We start from the raw sequence: 20,320 nt of genomic DNA, 5'->3' as shown, positions 1-20,320 counted from the left end.
TTTTTTTAAAAAGGCAAAACTCTGAATATACATTTCTTCAAAGAGGATAGACAAATGACCAAGAAGCCATAAAAAAATGCTCAGTATCATTGGCCATGCCAATCAGAACCACAGTGAGATACTACTTCTCAATGACTAGGATGGCTAGAATTAAAAAAAGATAATAACAAGTGTTGGTAAGGACATGGAGAAACTGGAATTCACACACTGCTGGGGGGAAATACAAAATGGTACAGCCACTTTGGAAAACAGTCTGGCAGCTCCTCAAAAGATTAAACACAGAGTTATAATATGACCCAGGAATTCCACTTCTTGGTATTTTATTTCCCTCAGGAGAAATGAAAATGTACGATCACATAGAATCTTATATGTGAATGCTGACAGCCACATTGTTTGTAATAGTCAAAAAGTAAAAACAATTCAAGTATCAAACAACTGATGAATGGATAAATAAGATGTGGAATATCCATACAACGGATGTTATTCAGCAACAGAAACACAAAATACGGATGCGTGCTATGACATGGATGGATCCTGGAAACATACTGATTGAAAGAAGCCAGTCACAAAACAGCACACATTGTATGAAATGTTCCGAATGAGCAAATCCACAGAAAAAGAAAAGTTAGTAGTTGCCTGGGTCTGGGAAGCTTGGAGGAAAAGGGGAGCAACTGCTAACGGGTACAGGATCTCTTTTCAGGGAATGAAATGCTCTAAAATTGATTGTGGTGGTAGTTGCACACTTCTGTAATGATACGAAAAGCCACTGAGTTGTACCTTTTAAATGTGTGAATTTTATGTTATATGATCCTATCTCAATACAGCTGATGTACATATATTTACAAAATAAAAAGAACAGGAAAAATTATCTCAAGTCTGTGTGTATCAGACACCTTCCTTTACTCTCTTTGACCACACAGATGTTCACCTGGACATTAGAGACCTTCCCCCCGCCCCCCGCCCCACATGCCTCCCCCCGCCCAGATTCACAAGAGAATCTTAGAATGATAACATCAGAAAACAGAGAGTTCCACCTTTCTCTCCTCCCTTTTCATCTCTCCGATTTCAGACAAGGAACCTGAGGCCAAATCTCACACAGGAATCAATGGCATCCACTGACACCAACCCCCCTGTCATTTTCCCAGAAGACTCTAAGCTCTGTGGAAATGGATGACGTCTAATTTTTTCTGTATCTTCCATCCTCCATAGCACACACAGCTGTGCTAAGAACAGAGCAGGCACTCAATGCACTTGGTTAATTGAACGGGACATGCTTCTCGAACATCCCTGAGGAAAAAGAAGGTGCCTCTAAGAAGAGTAAGCAAGAGGGATAAAGAAGGAAGAGAAAGAACATTAAGGTCAAATCTACCCCATCTCATCACACCTCCAAGGATAGACTCAAAGAACCTCAGAGCTGGAAGGGAAAAGAGAAAACACCTACAGGGAACCCACATAGTATCACTGCAGTTACTGAAAGAATGTAGTTTTTACTACAGCAGAAGTGACTAAGGCCTTGGGATATGCCCAAGGTCACCAGGCTGGGGAAGTCAGAGACAGAACCCACCCCTAAGTGTTCTGATGCCCAACCCACAGTCCTCTTTGATCTCACCTTTCAATCCCATGTGACTACCCCGGACCATAGTTTGGAATGTCTGTGTCTTGTTCTTGTCTGGACCATCTCCGAAGTTCAAGGTGGTCAGTAAGCCCACCACCTGAGGCCCATGCCACTTCCCTGGGGCTGTCCCATTCACGGGGCACAGGGTCAGCTGGCCAAAAGATCTCAAGAAAGAGACCCAGTCCTGTGTGCAAAAGAAAGGTGGGAGAGAGGTGAGAGATTAGCAGCATGAGCAAGGATGTGTGGAAAGGATGAAGGTGGTACTCACCTGAGGGATGTCAGGGCTGCGCAAGCCAGTGCTGTGGGTGAGGAGAAAGCTGCCAAGGCCCAGGCCTGACAGGCCAAGAAGCAGCAGGATCAAAGTGGCACAGACTAGAGGTGGGTGGTGGGCCAGACAGAGATGCAGGTTGTGCCCTGCCTGGCAGCTGCCCATGGGGAGGAGAAGGGTCCGGGCCTCCACGGAGAGCCTGCTGGAGAACAGGAGGGGAGAACTGGACAAGAGCCTACCAGTCAGAAGGCACTTACCCATTTTATTCAAAGGGAAACTAAAGCACTGAAAAGACAAGGGGCTTGCCCAAGGCCACACGGCCAGTTAGTGACAGAGCCAGGACAAGAATCTAGGGCTCTCAACTCCAAGTGTTCACCCCTCTGCACCACTTAATAAATGTTTGCTGTATCTGATTTCTGAAGTAATAAATTCTGAAGTAATCTTTGACAGAAGCAAAGCAGAGCACACTGTGTTGGAAAGAGAAACCCAAAAGGAGAATTCTCAAGGGGAGAAATTCAGGAAGCAGCTGTTGTGGGGCTAAGGTTTGGCTGAGGAACAGTTCCATCTAATAGCCCAGACAAAGGAAGTGTCTGATGAAAAGAACTTCACTGGGGAGCAAAATGGTTCTGTCTGTATCCTCCTCCGCCACTCACTGGCTATGCGAGAAAAATCAGTTAACCTTTGTGACTTTAGGGATCTGTGAAAGAACGCCAAATAATAAGGACTAAATGTGACAGATAAAGCAGTTTTGCATAGTACTCGGCCTTGCAGGAACTCAATAATGTCCATTTCCTTTCTATTTCACTGTGTCATACTGAACTTTAAAAGTAGGCCAAGCAAGGCAAAAAATACTGTAGTGGAAACTGAGATTCGGGGACTTTCACAGAGAAGTGGCAGGGCCAAGCTCTGAAAACCGTCTTCTGTTTCCAGGTAGAGTGCCCTTCCCCAGGCGGGAAGCGACAGGCTGATGAAAATGAACCCCTGGAAGACGGGGTAAACATATGGGGTGGGTGGGGAGAAGGAGGGCTCCAGGGAAATGCAGGTGTCACAAATGCCCAGTCCCTGCCCTGCCTCCCGTCCCGGCACATCTGCAAAGGGGGGGGGGGGGAAGCACGAAGGCGGAGGGTAGAGCCTGACTTCAGCCGCAGGTGGTGCCCCTGGGCCTCCCCTCCCCCGCGCAAAGGCCCTCCTGCAGGAACTCAACACCCGCACCATCCCTTCCCGGTCTTGCGGCGTCGGATCCGCCTGCCGTTCCCTCTCACCGCTCAGAGCCGGGCGGAGGCCGGCGCCCCCCGCGACGTCACGCGTGGAGCAGCGAAGGGGCGGGGTCCGTGCTCCCCCCACCCACCGTGGGGATTCGCATGCGCGCTGTCCACGCGGGCAGCAGCCCGGCCCCTCCCAGGCTGGGTGGGGGCGTACCAAGAAGGAATCCAGTGAAGGGGCAACGGAGAAGAACGTACTCCACGGTAGGTGAGTAAGAGGGAGAGAAGGCAAAGGAGCTGATTGTGGGGACGTTGTTAGAACTGTGAAGCCTCACTTCGGAGACACTGTGGGGCATTTGAACGAGAAACGCGTAGCAGGCATTTTTCTGTTGCCCGTCCCCCTCCCGCGCCAATCGCACAGCCCAGCCGCGCCCAGGTTCCGGGTATGAATTTGGGGTCCGCCTGGCTGGGGGAGCGGGGTGGGGCGAAATTCCAGCACTGAGATTCTGGCCTTGCAGACTGTTCGGGCTGCGCTTTTCTCTGCAGGCCCAATGTCTGTACCTCACGCTTCGTCCCCTGGTTTTAGTGAGTCCTTAATGCTTAGGATCCTACAGCTGCCAGACTGCTCAACAGAGGCTATCGCATTTCATTTCTGCCCAGATTTTAGAGATGAGAACACCAAAGTCCATCTTACCTGAAACAGCAGGACGCATGGAGCCATGAACCTGGGGTTCAAATCCTAAACTTTGTACCTGTCTCTGCACAAGCCATGACCGTGCTCTTTTGGGGAGTTTGGTGAAGGGGTTCAACCCACCTACCTCACTGGTTGGAGCTTAAGAGACCAAGTATGGGAAAACATGGGCCCAGTGTGCACTGAGCACTGAACCGCGCTGGGCAAATGCTCTTTCAAACAAATTCTTAGTATTCAACTCTACCGAGTTGCTAAGACAGACACCGGGTCACTCGTGTTCTACCCGCTTCCCAAACCCTTTCCCATACGGTGAAATAAGATTCAACAAGGGTGCCAGGACCATTCCATGAGATAAATCTAGTCTTTTCAACAAACGGTATTGGGAACTGGATATTCACATGTGAAAGAATGAAGTTAAACTGTTACTTTACACCACATACAAAAGTTAATTCATAATACACCAAAGATCTACATGTAAGAGCTGGAAGTATAAAACTCTTAGAAGAAAACAGGAAAGCTTCATGACATTGGATTTGGCAATGATTTCTTGGGTATGACATCCAAAGCACAGACAGAAAAAAAAAAGTAAGTGGACTACATCAAAATTTAAAATTTCTGTGCATCAAAGGACACAACGGGGTGAAAAGGCAACCCATGAAATGGGAGGAAATATTTGCAAAGCATGTATCTGCTAAAGAGTAAATGATATATAGAATATGTAAAGAATTCTTACGGTGCAACACAACAACAACAACAATCCTGGTTAAAAAGTAGGCAAAGAACTTGAAGATACTCCTCCAAAGGCCAATAGGCACACGAAGAGACACAACATTATCATTAGGGAAATGCAAATGAAAACCACAATTAGATACATCTCACAGCTATTGGGGGACTACTGTTTAAAAAGAAAAGAAAAGAAGTGTTAACAATCTGTGGAGAAAGTCGCCTTGTGCTCTGTTAGTGGGAATTTAAAATGGTACAACTGGGGCACCTGGGTGGCTTAGTCCTTAAGCATCTGCCTTCCGCTCAGGTCATGATCCCAGGGACCTGAGATCCAACCCCAGATTGGGCTCTCTGCTCTGCGGGAAGCCTGCTTCTCGCTCTCCTACTCCCCCTGTTTGTGTTCCCTCTCTCGCTGTGTCTCTCTCTGTCAAATAAATAAAATCTTTACAAAATTTTTTTAATTAAAAAAATGGTACAACCACTAGGGAAAACAGAATGGTGGCTCTTCAAAAAATTAAAAATAGAATTATGAGGGGCACCTGCCTGGCTCAGTCAGTGGAGTGTGTGACTCTTGGTCTTGGGGTTGTGAGTTTGAGTCCCACATTGGGTGTAGAGAGTTCTTAGAAAAAAATTAAAAAAAAAAAAAAAGAATTACCATACTATCCAGCAATTCCACTTTGGGTATATACCCCAAAGAACTGAAAGCAAAATCTCTAAAAAATATTTGTATACCCATGTTCATAGTAGCATTCTTCACAAGAGCTTTATAAAAGGTGGAAGCAACCCAAGGGTCCATCAACAGATGAATGGATAGACAAAATATGGATTATACATACAATGAAATATTATTCAGCCTTTAAAAGGAAGGAAATTCTGATACATGCTGTAACATGGATGAAGCTTGAGGACATTTTGCTAAGGGAAATAAGCCAGTCACAAAAAAAGAAATACTGTAAGATTCCACTGATATGTGGAATTAGAGTAGTCAAAATTATAGAGACTGGGGCGTGTGGGTGGCTCTGCCTTCGGCTCGGGTCATGATCCCAGGGTGCTGGGATCAAGCCATTGTGCTCCCTGCTCACCGGGGTTTCTGTTTCTCCCTCTGCTCCTCCCCCTTCCCCTGCTCCTGCTGTCTCTCATGCTCATGCATATGTGTGCGTTCTCTCTCAAATAAAATAAAATCTTAAAAAAATCATAGAGACAGAAAGTAGAATGGTGGTTGCCAGGGGCTGGTGGGGGTGGGGGCAGGAATGGGGAGTTATTATTGCTTAATGGGTACAAAGTCTCAGTTTTGTTTGTTTGGTTTTTTTTTTGAGATTTTACTTATTTATTTGACAGAGATCACAAGTAGGCAAAGAGGCAGGCAGAGAGAGAGAGGAGGAAATAGGCTCCCCGCGGAGCAGAGAGCCAGATGCGGGACTCGATCCCAGGACCCTGAGATCATGACCCGAGCCGAAGGCAGAGGCTTAACCCACTGAGCCACCCAGGTGCCCCAGTTTTGTTTTGTTTTTAAAGATTTTATTTATTGGGGCGCCTGGGTGGCTCAGTGGGTTGAGCCGCTGCCTTCGGCTCAGGTCATGATCTCAGGATCCTGGGATCGAGTCCTGCATCGGGCTCTCAGCTCAGCAGCGAGCCTGCTTCCTTCTCTCTCTGCCTGCCTCTCTGTCTACTTGTGATCTCTCTCTGTCAAATAAATAAATAAAATCTTAAAAAAAAAGATTTTATTTATTTATTTGAGAGAGAGAGAGAGAAAGTGAGAGAGAGCATGAGAGGGGAGAAGGTCAGAGGGAGAAGCAGACTCCCTGTGGAGCCAGGAACCTAACTCCGGACTTGATCCTAGGCCTCCAGGATCATGACCCAAGCCGAAGGCAGTTGCCTAACCAACTGAGCCACCCAGGTGTCCCCAGAGTCTCAGTTTTGCAAGATGAAAAGAATTCTGGAGGGGCGCCTGGGTGGCTCAGTGGGTTAAAGCCTCTGCCTTCGGCTCAGGTCATGATCCCAGGGTCCTGGGATAGAGCCCTGCATTGGGCTCTCTGCTCAGCAGGGAGCCTGCTTCCCCCTCTCTCTCTGCCTGCCTCTCTGCCTACTTGTGGTATCTGTCTGTCAAATAAATAAATAAATAAATAAATAAATAAATAAATCTAGAAAAGAAAAAAACAATTTAAAAAGAATTCTGGAGATGAATGATGGTAATGATTGTACAAGGTGAATGTAATGAACACTACTGAATTTCTACACTTAAAAATGTACATGTAAAAATGGTTAAGATGGTAAATCTTTATGTTATGTATATTTTGTCACCATTAAAAATAACAATCATTAAAAAAACCCTGGTGTGTATATGTGTATGTGGGGGGAATTTATGGCACTGTCCCCTTGAGCATAGTGGCTCATGAATGCCATTGATTGACTTAATTGAAATGCCAAACATAGGAAGTCTTTTCTTCTCAAAGGTAAAATAAGTGTGGCTGACAGAAAATTTTAGAACCTAAGAACTGGAAGACACTCAGTAACTGAACAAGTTCAACCATAACCACCCCCCCACACCCACTTTATTTTCCAGATGCTAAACTGATATCTGGAGAGGTTAAGGGATTTGCCCCAAGTCTCCCAACCAGTTAAGCCTCCGCGAGAACAGAACCCAAGTGTCCCAACACTGAATCTAGTCTTTTCCCACCAGATCCTCCTTGCTCAGTCCTGTCCAGAGATCTCTTCTGAAAACCTGCAAAAGTCTCTGCCCAACCAACTCTCAGTCACACCTGGCCCAGTCTGAGCCGGTGAGGTCACCTTTCCCTAGTCTTAGTCTTGTCTCCCCAGCCAGCACCTCAGTTCCTGGAATAGTATGCTCCGCAAGTCCCAGATCTTTTCATAGTTTTGTTTTGTTTTTTAAGATTTTATTTAGGGGCACCTGGGTGGCTCAGCGGGTTAAAGCGTCTGCCTTCAGCTCAGGTCATGATCCCAGAGTCCTGGGATCGAGCCCCGCATCGGGCTCTCTGCTTAGCTGGGAGCCTGCTTCCTCCTCTCTCTCTCTCTCTCTCTGCCTGCCACTCTGCCTACTTGTAATCTCTATCTGTCAAATAAATAAATCTTAAAAAAAAAAAAAAAGATTTTATTTAATTATTTGCCAGAGAGAGCACAAGCAAAGGGAGCAGAAGGAAAGCAGAGGAAGAAGTAGGCAAAGGGAGAAGCAGGCTCGCCACGGAGCAAGGAGCCCAATGTGGGACTTGATCCCAGAACCCTGGGATCAGGACCTGAGCAGGTACTTAACCTACTGAGCCACCCAGGCGTCCCTCTTTTCATAGTTTGAGCACAGTATTTGCTCAATAAATATTTGTTGTTTAATGTATTGATAACAGCTTCTTACAGGCCAGTTTCCCCTGAAACTTACGAATTTTCAGTTTCATTTTAAGACTGGAAGCACATCTGCCCATTCTGAATATTTGTGAAATTTAGCTTAAAAGGTAAAAGAAAGTTTATTTGGTTGACAGTCATTTTTTAGTGCCTATTGTGGTCCAGGCACAAAATTAATATCCGTATAGCAAAAACTTTGTCAATGTTTCTACTTAATGACAAGTCTAATTTGAAGGGTAGAAGATAAGGCATGAAAGTGCCCAGTGTAGTGCTGGTACACAATGGGAAGTCAACAAATGTGAGTTTCCCTTCATTATTCTTGTAATGCAGAGTAATTAGACATATTTGGACAGCAGTTCTTGTAAATGACCACAATTGACATTTACTTATGTAGTCCAATGAACAAATTCTACGGACCACTAGAGACTAACTGTTTAGAGCAAGGAATTGCCTGAAGGCCTGGGAATCGGGGTAAATGGATATAAACAAATGTCTTATACAGAAAAAAAAAAAAAAAGTTGGGGTGGGGAGGAGCACAAGAGGACAGAAAATTGTTTGTGCACCGTAACCTGCCAGCTTTATACCAATGTTCTGACTTGGTAATCCACTCATCAGATCCTGAAGGTGGATGTGATTGGAGAAAACGTGTCATAGATAGCTTAAATAATTCAGACAGGTCACCCAGTAATAGGAGGCAGAAGCTGGCTTATGATTCAAGCTTGACTACAAACAAATGTGAGAATCTGCAAATGTGAGAATCAGAAAGCCAATTGAGAAGGGAATCACCCAGTCTTTTGGAAGGAATGGGGGAAAGGGTTCCTCCATCACTCCATAATGATAGGTTCTTCTAGGTGCTCTGGTCCAGATAAAAGCTCTCAGGGATCTGTTTGATTTTTTTCCTTCTATATTATTTTTTCTCTATTTTAAAATATTTCTATATTTCTATACTATTTCCTTCTATGTTATCAAGCTCTAAAGCTCTCTGGAGACACAGACTCCTGTGAAAATCTGATGAAAGCTATTCTTTCAGTCAGATATTCATTCAATAAACATCTCTGAGCTACCAGGCAGTATTCTGGAAGCTGGGAATACAGTGGTGGACAAAGTAGTCAAGATCCCTGGCCTCCTGGAAAGTAATCTGCCTATGGATCTTCTCCCTGGAAAAAGGCACTTTTGTCTGAACGTTTATATACAGTTTCAATCAGCCCTCTTGGAGCCCATCCTTGCACAAGAGCCCCTACATATTTCAGAAGGTTTCTTCAATTGGACTTCAATTTTGTGTTTAGTTTCATATCAAGACTGCTTGATAAAATTAATCTTTCTCCTTTAAATTCTTGGTTTTATCCTGTGTTGTTCATCTATTCAATCAACTCATTCATTCATTCAACAGACATTTGAGCACTTGTTTAATGCCAGGTGCTTAGTTAGGCACTGAGGGAAGCCACATTTTCTAACAATGAAAAACCTTAGTGAAAGAGACAGATGCACAAAAAATTATGATAAAATGTCAAATACTATAATAAATGATACCATAATATAAAAAATAGCTACTCTCTTCTGAATAACTTCTAAATGGGTCAAACATTTAATGGCCCTCAAATGTCATCTTATCGATAAAAAAAATGAAATCAGCATTAGCCCTACTTTACAGGTGAGAAAACCAAGACTTAGCAATGTTAGGAAACTTGCCCATGGTTTTCTTTTCTTTTTTTTTTTTAAGATCTTATTTATTTATTTGACAGAGCGAGATCACAAATAGACAGAGAGGCAGGCAGAGAGAGAGAGAAGGAAGCAGGCTCCCGCTGAGCAAAGAGCCCGACGTGGGACTCGATCTCAGGACCCTGAGATCATGACCTGAGCCGAAGGCAGCGGCTTAACCCACTGAGCCACCCAGGCGCCCCTACGTCCAACTCTTTTTTTTTTTTTTTTTAAGGCCCATGGTTTTCAACTAGTCAACAGCTACATGTAATACACACATACAAGTGTGCACACACACATTCGTACACATACAAATGTTGAGGAAAAAAACAGAATATGTTTGCAAACCTGGAATAAGATATCTTCTAACATAAGACATAAATACTGGAAATCGTAAATGAAAAAAATGGAAATGGAAAAAAAATTTTAAAAATTAAAAGCCTCTACAGTAATCTATTGGACATCAGCTTTTGGACATCAGACATATATATGGATATATCTCCTCAGATAAAGGAAACAAAACCAAAAATAACAATTGGGACTATGCCAAAATAAAGAACTTTTGCACAGTGAAGGAAACCATTAATGAAACAAACAGGGAACCTAGTGAATGGGAGAAAATATTTGTAAACGATATATCTGATAAGGGGTTAATATCCAAAATATATAAAGGACTTATACAACTCACTCCCCCCCAAAATCCAATTTAAAAATGAACAAAGGACCTGGATAGACATTTTTCTGAAGAAGACATATAGATGTACAACAGACACATGAAAAGATGCTCAAAATGACTCATTATCAGGGAAATGCAAGTCAAGACCACGAGGAGATACCACCTCACAGCTGTCAGAATGGCTAGTTATCAAAAAGACAATAAATAGGGGCACCTGGGTGGCTCAGTGGGTTAAAGCCTCTGCTTTTGGCTCAGGGGGTCCTGGGATCAAGCCCCGCGGCAGGCTCTCTGCTCAGCAGGGAGCCTGCTTCCCTTCCTCTCTCTCTGCCTGCCTCTCTGCCTACCTGTGATCTCTGTCTGTCAAGTAAATAAATAAAAATCTTTTAAAAAATTAAAAAAAAGAATAAATAACAAGTGTTGGCAAGAATGTGGAAAAGATGGGGCGCCTTGGTGGCTCAGTGGGTTAAGCCGCTGCTTTTGGCTCAGGTCATGATCCCAGGGTCCTAGGATCCAGCCCCGAATCAGGCTCCTGCTCAGTGGGGAGCCTGCTTCTCCCTGCTGCTCTGCCTGCTTGTGCTCTCTCACTCTGTCAAATAAATAAAATCTTTAGAAAAAAAAAAAAGAATGTGGGGAAAAGGGAACCCTCATGCACTGCTGGTGGGAATGTAAATTGGTGCAGCCACCGTGAAAAAGTGTGACATTTCCTCAAAAAATTAAAAATAGAAATACTGTACAATCCAGTAATTCTACTACTGGGTATTTAGCCAAAGGAAATGAAAATGCTAGTTCAAAAAGATACATGTAACTCTATGTTTATCAAAGCATTATTCACATAGCCAAGATATGGAAGCAAGTGTCCATCCATAGTTGGATGGAAAAAGATATAGCATATATATAGAATGGAATATTACTCGGCCTTAAAAAAGAATGGGCTCTTACCATTTGCAAAACATGGATGGACTTAGAGGGTGTTATGCCAAGTAAAATACGTCAAAGAAAGGGAAATACCATCTGATTTCACTTAAATGTGTAATTAAAAAATCAAAACAAACAAAAACCAGAGTCTTAAATACAGAGAACAAACTGGGAGTTGCCAGAGGGGAAGTGGGTGGGGAGGTAGGCAAAGCAGATAAAGGGGATTAAGAGGTACCAAAAAAAATTATTTTTAAAGTCTCTATTTGATGAAGGATTTCATACAAATGAGAAGTAGGAGAAATTGACTACAATATGTATTATAGTCAAGGAATTAGTAGTAGCTAATAATGCCCCCCCCGGTGAAATTTACACAAAAATGCACACATTTAAGTATGAAATTTCATAAGTTTTGACAAATGTAATGCCCATGTAAACACCCCAATCAAAGCATAAAACATTTCCATCACTCCAGGAACTTTCCTCATTCCCCTTTCCAGTCACTCCCCATCTCCTCTGTCCAAAGGAAACTATTCCCACGCTATCATCAAATACTTAATGTTATTTCTTTAAATGTCCAAGTTCTCTTAACTAGATTGTAAGTTTCTTTAAAGGAAGACCTGCCTATCTTTTTTGTTTTTTGTTTTTTTTAAGATTTTATTTATTTATTTAACAGACAGAGATCACAAGTAGGCAGAGAGGCAGGCAGAGAGAGAGGGGGAAGCAGGCTCCCCGCCGAGCAGACAGCCTTATGCGGGGCTTGATCCCAGGACCCTGAGATCATGACCCAACCAGAAGGCAGAGGCTTTAACCCACTGGACCACCCAGGTGCCTTAAGACCTGCCTATCTTTTCTGCCCAGTTTTGTTTTTTTTTTACTGTGATAAAATACAGATAACATAAAGTTTGCCATTTTAATCATTTTAAAGTATACAATTTGGTAGTATTACATTCATAATGTACAACCATGACCACTATTTTTTTCCAAAACTTTTCATCACCCCAAACAGAAATTCTGTAACCATTAAGTAATTACCCATTATCCCCTTGACCCAGACCCCAGGAACCTCTTTTCTACTTTCTATTTCTACGAATTTGTCAATTCTAGATATTTCCTATAAATGGAATCAGACACTATTTATCCTTTTGTGTCTGGCTTATTTCTCTTAGCATAATGTCTTCAAGGGTCATCCATTTTATAGTATCTGCCAGAATTTCTTTTCTTATTAAGGTTGAATAATATTCCATTGCATATACACACCACATTTTATTTATTCATTCCTTTGTAGATGGACACAAAGATTGTTTTCAAATTTTGGCTATTGTGAATAATGCTGCTGTGAACACTGGTGTACAAGCAACTGTTTGAGTCCTTGTTTCCAAATCTTACATGCTTAGAAATGGAATTGCTTGGTCCTATGGGGATCCTATGTTTAACTCTGAGAAGCTGCCAGACTGTTTTCTACAGTGGCCACAGCACATTCCTTCCCCACCAGCAACATGCAAGGGCTCCAATATCTCCACATTCTCACCAACACTGATTATCATCTTTTTTTTTTAAATATATTTTTTTAATATTTTATTTATTTATTTGACAGAGAGATCACAAGTAGATAGAGAGGCAGGCAGAGAGAGAGAGAGGGAAGCAGGCCCCCTGCCGAGCAGAGAGCCCGATGCGGGACTCAATCCCAGGACCCTGAGATCATGACCTGAGCCAAAGGCAGCGGCTTAACCCACTGAGCCACCCAGGCGCCCCTGATTATCATCTTTTTGATAATAGCCATCCTACTGCATTGGAAGAGGTGTCTCACTGCTGGTTTATTTGCATTTATTAATGATTAATGGCATTGAGCATTTTTCATGTGCATATTTGTCATTTGTATGTGTTCTTTGAAAAAAAAAATCAAGTGCTTTGTCCATTTTTGAGTTAGGTTTGTGGTTTTGTCATTTGAGTTGTAGGGGTTCTTTATTCTGTAATTAATCTCTTATCAGATATGTGATTTGCAAATATTTCCTCCCATTCTGTGTGTTGTCTTCTCACTCTGCTGATGGTGCCCTTTGATATATGTTTTTCATTCTGATGAAATCTAATTTTTCTATTTTTTTTCTTCTGTTGCTTGTGCTTTGATGCAATATTTAAGAAATCATTGCCAAGGTCATGAAGCTTTGTCCCTATATTTTCTTTCTTTTTTTTTTAAGATTTTATTTATTTATTTGGCAGAGAGAGATCACAAGTTGGTAGAGAGGCAGGCAGAGAGAGAGAGAGAGAGGGAAGCAGGCTCCCTGCTGAGCAGAGAGCCCGATGCGTGTTCCTATATTTTCTTCTAAGAGTTTTATAGTTTTAGTTTTTTAGATTTAGGTCTATTATCCATTTTCAATTAATTTTGTGTATAATGGTATAAGGATCTAACCTCATTCTTTTGCATGTGGATATCCAGTTTTTCTGGCACCATTTCTTGAAGAGACTGTTGTTTCCCCCATTGAGTGATCTTGGCACACTTGTCAAAAATCAGTTAACCATACATAGAAGCATGACTACTGGCCAGTGTTTCAAGACTTGCAAAATATGGATCTAATCATTTTTTAAAATTTTAATTCAATTAATAAACATATAGCGTATTATTAGTTTCAGAGGTAGAGTTCACTGACTCATCAGTCTTATATAACACCCAGTGCTCCTTACATCCCATGTCCCCCTTAATGTCTATCACCCAGTTAACCCTCCCCTCCCCAACAACCTTCAGTTCTTTTCCTATGATTAATAGTCTCTTATGGTTTGTCTCCCTCTCTGGGATCTAATCATTTTTCACAAACTTTTTCACACCTATTTTTGAATAATCAGTGTATAGATGGTAATTAAAGTCACTGATGAAAAAGAAGTTGTTTTCCAATTATATTATTGTCCAAATCTTTTTGATCGTGCACTTCTATCAGGAAGAACTTTTGAGCCTATACTTTTGATAAATATAACTGTTTACTTATAAAAGTTTTTTATAATATTTTACTAATGCATTATTATATAAAACATGCAAAAATTGATAATTGAGAAATATGGAAAAAATCAATTGACCTTAGATATGAAGATTTATCTCTGAGTTCTCAATTTTAACCTATTGGTCTATATGTCCATCCTTATGCCAATACCACATTCTCTCCATTAGTGTAGTTTTGTAGGAAGTGGCAAACTCAGGGAGTATGAGTCTTCCAACTTTGTTCTTCTATTTCAAGATTGTTTTGGCTATTTAGGTTTCCTTGTAATTCCTTATAAATTTGTGGGTTGGCCTTTCCACTTCTGAAAAAAACAACAACCCACCATTGGGATTTGATAGAGGTTGCATTGAACCTAGAGATCTCTTTGATTAGTATTATCGTCTTAACTATTTTAGTTCTTCCAATCCAAGACACAGGATGCCTTTCTATATATTTAGGTCTTCTTTAACTTTCTTTCTATATATTAGGTCTTCTTTAATTTCTTTCACCGATGTTTTGTACAAGTCTTACACCTCATTGATTGAACTTATTCCAAAGTATTTTATTCTTTTTGATGCTGTTGTAAATGGCATTGTTTTTTTGACTTGCTTTTTTTTTTTTAAAGATTTTATTTATTTATTTGACAGAGAGAGATACAAGTAGGCAGAGAGGCAGGCAGAGAGAGTGAGAGGGAAGCAGGCTCCCTGACGAGCAGAGAGCCTGATGCGGGACTCGATCCCAGGACCCTGAGATCATGACCTGAGCCGAAGGCAGCGGCCTAAACCACTGAGCCACCCAGGCGCCCCTTGACTTGCTTTTCTGATTGCTCATTTCAAATAGTGAACTTTTATTGAAAGTTTGCCATGTACCAAACATGGTACCATGGCCTTTATAGGGATTATTTCATTTAAATCTAAAACACTACACAAGAAACAGATCATTTATTATTACCACTCCACTTTATAGATGAAGAAAGTTAAAGTGCTTTACAAAAATTATACATCTAATGAATGGTGGAGCAAGTATTTAAACTGAGGCAGTTTATATCTAGATCCGTGTCTTTAACTTCTGAAGTATATTGCATCTAGGATAATGTCTTGAATATATTATATAAACTTTACTGTTATCTTTCTAAGATATCAAATATTTATGTATGTAGAAGATACAATTTTATATAAAGTTATATACAAATATATTTTATGTATTTATATATACATATGCATGTATGTATATATATACAGTATACTATATACATATACAGTAAAAATAGATAATAAAGGATCTGGAAGGGACAATAGTAATTTTGCTTTGTCCTAAAAAGGAATTTAGTTATTCCTTTTTTTTTCTTTTTAAGATTTTATTTATTTATTTGACAGAGAGAGAGAGAGCACAAGTAGGAGAAGCAACAGGGAGAGGTAGAGGGAGAAGCAGGTTCCTCGCTGAGCAGGGAGCCTGACACAGCGCTCGATTCCAGGATCCTGGGATCATGACCTGAGCTGAAGGCAGCTGCTTAATGACTGAGCCACCCAGGCAACCCTAGGAATTTAGTTATCCCTAATGTTATTTGAAAACAACTTCTTTTCATCAATGGCTTCAATTATCATCTATACACTGATTATTCAAAAATCCCTATCTCTAGGCCATACACTGAAGTCAAGTTTAAGGTCCATATTTTCTTTTTCTTCCTTCCCTTCCTTCCTTCCTTCCTCCCTCCCTTCCTTCCTTCCTTCCTTTTAAGATTTTATTTATTTATTTGAGAGAGAGAGAAAGCATGAGAAGGGAGAGGGTCAGAGGGAGAAGCAGACTCCCCGCTGAGCGGGGAGCCCAATGCGGGACTCAGTTCCAGGACTTCAGGATCATGACCTGAGCCCAAGGCAGTCGCTTAACCAACTGAGCCACCCAGGTGCCCAAGGTCCATATTTTCAAATGTCTTTTTATTTATTTTTATTTTTTGTAAGATTTATTTATTTATTTATTTTTAAAGATTTTATTTACTTATTTGACAGACAGAGATCACAAGTAGGCAGAGAGGCAGGCATAGAGAGAGAAGCGGGGGCGGGAAACAGGCTCCCCGCTGAGCAGAGAGCCTGATGCAGGGCTCGATCCCAGGACCCTGGGATCATGACCTGAGTCAAAGGCAGAGGCTTAACCCACTGAATCACCCAGGTGCCCTAAGATTTCTATATTTAATTTTAGAGAGATAGTGTGCATGGAGGGGAGGGGCAGAGGCAGAGGGAGGGAGAGTCCCAAGCTGACTCCCAGATAAGCACAAAGCCTGACATGGGGCTTGATCCCACAAACCCCAAATCATGACCTGAGCCAAAACCAAGAGTCCAATGCCCAACCAATGTACCACCCTGGCACCCCTCAAATGGCTTGAGGGGGTTAAGCATCCAACTGATGATTTCAGCTCATGTCATGATCTCATGGGTTTTGGGATTGAGCCCCATGTTGGGCTTTATGCTCAGTGGGAGTCTGCTTGAGAGTCTCTCTCTACCTTCCCATTTATCCCTCCCCTCACTTATGCATACTCTCTCTTTCTCTAGAATAAATCTTTTCTAAAAATTTTAAAAAAGAGGCACCTGGGTGGCTCAGTTGGTTAAGCAACTGCCTTCAGCTCGGGTCATGATCCTGAAGTCCTGAGATCAAGTCCCACATCAGGCTCCCTCTCCCTCTGACCCTCTCCCCTCTCATGCTCTCTCTCTCTCAAATAAATAAATAAATAAAATCTTTTTAAAAATTAAAAAAAAAAAACCACTCCATTCATTCAACAAACATTTGCTGAGTGCCCCCTGTGTGCCATGAATGGTTCTAAGTTCTGGGGATCTAATGGTGTGGACACATCTCTGGCTTCAAGAGTTCATAGCTTTGTCTGTTCCTGGTGTCTTACAGACACCTCACTTAGTATATTCAAACTGAGCTCATGGAATGACATCAGTGAAAAGGGCAGGATAGAACCTCTAGCTGCCCATCCTCCCCAGAACTATTAAAAACCCCAGAAATGAACTCAGAATGAACATATCAGAACTCTGGAAGATAGTCAAAGGTTTACGGCAACTATCTGAATTCTTAACCAACAGAAAGCTCATAGAAACTGGGTAAGAGAGCTTTGTGATATTTTAATGTTAAACTTACTCCATCCCCTTCCTGGCATAGTGACAGTCTTGATGACTGTTTCTGGTGTGGTTACCTGGTCCCAAAGGGAACAGAATGGACCTTATTCCTAAGGAATTATATTTGTCTGTTTTGACCTGCTATGGCTTCCCTTAAAGATTGATGCAATTATTTTGTCTACTTCAGAACACCCTCAGGGTAGAGAAGCAGCTACATTGAGGACCTTCGCAGAAAACATTAAAAGCCAAATGAACAAGCCAGTGTCACCTGTGGCAAAAGATAATAGATGAGGCAAACAACAGATATACCAAAAGCCAGTGAAGAAAAAAAAAATGGGTAATGAGAATTTTTGGAAAACAGGGCTTTGAAAAACTCCCAGGGCAGGATACATGCTCAGAAAATACATGAAAAGACCATAGGTTTCATTTCTGGGTGGTCTTTAGATTCAGCACAAGCACTAAATGAGGCAGAGTCATGTGTGGCCTGGCTAAGTGCTGAAGGAGTGCCTCAACACAGAAACAGTCTGAAAGGACCCAGAAGGTATTTTTTTTCTTTTATTTTCCCTTCTTCTCCTCTTCCCCTCTGCTCTCTTCCTCCTCATTCTTTCTCTCCTCTCCACATCATACTTTCAAAATGTTTGGTTTTCAGAAAAAAAATTACAAAGACTGCAAACACCACCACCACCAAACAGTAAAATATGGCTCACTCACAGGAAAAAGAAAGTAATAGAACCTGTTCCTGAAGAAGCACAGACTTTGGATTTCTGAGACAAAGACTTTAAATTAACTGTCTATAATGTGAGCAATAAGCTAAAGAAAACTGTGGACAAAGAACTAAAGGAAACCAGAACAATATCTCAACAAACAGGGAGTATTAATAAAGAGAAATTATAAAAAAAGAACCAAATAGGAATTTAGTAACTGAAAATTATAATACTTTTTGAAGTACAATGATGTTTTAAAATGTGCACAGGATTTATTTTAATCAGGTATGATAAGACATAGAAATTAATGTCCTGAAGGAAAAAGTTTCTATATTCAGAGATACCTAGAAGCAGGAAGCACAGCACACCACACAGGGCAACATGGAGAAGCACCAGGATAAGTCAGGAGGCAGAGGGAGTAGGAGGAAATTGTAGGCAAGAGCCTTTGTTGTGGTTCCCATGGGAAGGAATGGAAAACAGGGTAAGCTTGCTTAGGATTGGCTAGTTGAATAATTTCAGTAGGCTCTGGAGTGTTTAAGCTGTCCCTAGTCAGCTGAAACCTGGCCCTGGGGTGGTTAGGGCAGGGGGATAGTGGCCTGGAATGTAAGAGGTTGGTGAAGGAGGTGGTTGGGGGATATGGGCTTGTGTTTGGTTGATTTGCATAAGAAAAGCACACTTGCAGATGAGTAGTTTACTATTTTTAGGAATTGGTAGCCCACGGAGGAGTGGTCTCTCTCAGGTCTCCAAATATCAAAGCATCAGGAAAAACAACAAAAAATGTTTTTTAATGATTAATACAATGAAATGGAAAAATTTACTACAGGGGTTTACCAGCAGATTTGAACAGACAGAAGAAAGAGTAAGTGAACTTGAAGATAGGTTAAATAAAATTATCCAATCTGAGAAGCAGAAAGAAAAAAAATGAAGGAAAATAAGAAGAGCCTGAGAAACTTTTGGGACACAATCCACATACTTACATAAAAATAATGGGAGTCCTAGAAGGAGGAGAGAGAGAGAAGGAGGAAGAAAGAATATTTGAAGAAATAATGGCTGAAAACTCCCCAAATTTGATTAAAAAGAAAAAAGATACGAATCTACATATCTAAAAAACTTGATGAACTCCAAGTAAAATAAATTCAAATCACACTGACACATTGTAATCAAACTGTCAAAAGCCAAAGCTAAAGAGAAAATAGTGAAAGCAGCAAAAGAGAAGCAGCTCGTAATGTACAAGGGATCCTCAATAAGAATAACAGCCAATTTCTCATCAGAAAACACTGTGGTCCATGGGATAACATACTTAAAGTGCAAAAAGAAAAAAGCTGTCAAACAGGAATTCTATATCTCACCAAACTGTTCTTCAAGAATGAAGGAGAAGTTAAGACTCCCACATAAACAAAAGCTAAGGGAATTTGTTACTAGTAAGTAGGCTTGCCCTATAAGCAATGCTAAGGCTGCAATGAAAGGACACAAAACAAAAATGTGAAGCTATACAGAGAAATAAAGAATACTCGTAAAGATAACTACATAGGTCAACATAAAAATCAATATTATTGTATTTTTGATTTTGTAACTCCTATTTGTTCCTGTATAATTTAAAAGACAAATGTAAGGGTGCCTGACTGGCTTAGTCATTAGAGTGTGTGACCCTTAATCTCAGGGTCATGAATTCAAGCCCCACATTAGGCATGGAGCTTACTTAAAAAAGAGACAAATGTATAAAACAATAACTATATATCTACATTAATCAGCACAATGTATAAAGATATAATCTGTCACAATAACAATATAAAGGGGAGGGACAGAGCTGTATAGGAGTAGAGTTTTTGTATATTATTAAAGCTACATGGGTATTAATTCAAATGAGGTTGTTATAAATTTAAGATGCTAATTGTAATTCTGAAGGCAATCACTAAGAAAATGATTATAAAAGATACAGGAAAGGAAGTAAGTGAGGAATCAAAATGTCACATTACTAAAAAAAATCAAACAAACATAAAAGAAGGCAGTGATGGAGGAGTTGAGAAACAAAAAAGGATACGACATACAGAAAACAAATAACAACAGGGTAGAAGTCCTTCCTTACCAGTTATTACTTTCAATGTATATTGATTTAACTCTACATTTAAAAGGCTGAGATTGGCAGAATGATTACAAAAAGGAAAACATCTATATGCTGTTTATAAGAGACTCACTTTAGATCCAAAGACATAAAGAGGTTGAGAGTAAAAGGATAGAAAAAGACATTCTATGGAAATAGTAATCAAAAGAGAGTGGTGCAGGGTGTGGCGGGGTGGTGGGGGGGTGCCTGGGTGTCTCAGTGGGTTAAGCCTCTGCCTTCGGCCCAGGTCATGATCTTTGGGTCCTGGGATCGAGCCCTGCTTCAGGCTCTCTGCTC

General features: G+C 41.2%; 1 protein-coding gene across 6 annotated transcripts in view; it reads right to left on the bottom strand.

The window, feature by feature from the left end:
• TMEM219 (transmembrane protein 219) overlaps positions 1-20,320 on the bottom strand; it is a 45,672-nt gene that overhangs the window by 12,806 nt on the left and 12,546 nt on the right. For 2 of the 6 annotated variants that reach the window (XM_045994330.1, XM_045994329.1), the window contains exons 2-3: positions 1,884-2,085; positions 1,610-1,799 (exon numbers count right to left, since the gene is read on the bottom strand). In XM_045994330.1, coding sequence (XP_045850286.1) covers positions 1,610-1,799; positions 1,884-2,085 — 392 coding nt within the window. Of the gene's footprint in view, positions 1-1,609; positions 1,800-1,883; positions 2,086-3,145; positions 3,292-20,320 lie in introns of those variants that run through there. The other 4 variants (XM_045994332.1, XM_045994333.1, XM_045994331.1 and 1 more) reach the window with 4 other exon arrangements.

The sequence above is a fragment of the Meles meles genome, chromosome 21 (genome assembly GCF_922984935.1).
Source record: "Meles meles chromosome 21, mMelMel3.1 paternal haplotype, whole genome shotgun sequence".
Classification (NCBI taxonomy): Eukaryota; Metazoa; Chordata; class Mammalia; order Carnivora; family Mustelidae; genus Meles; species Meles meles.
Note: the sequence above shows the minus strand (reverse complement) of the source record. Positions and strands in the feature narration are given on the sequence as shown.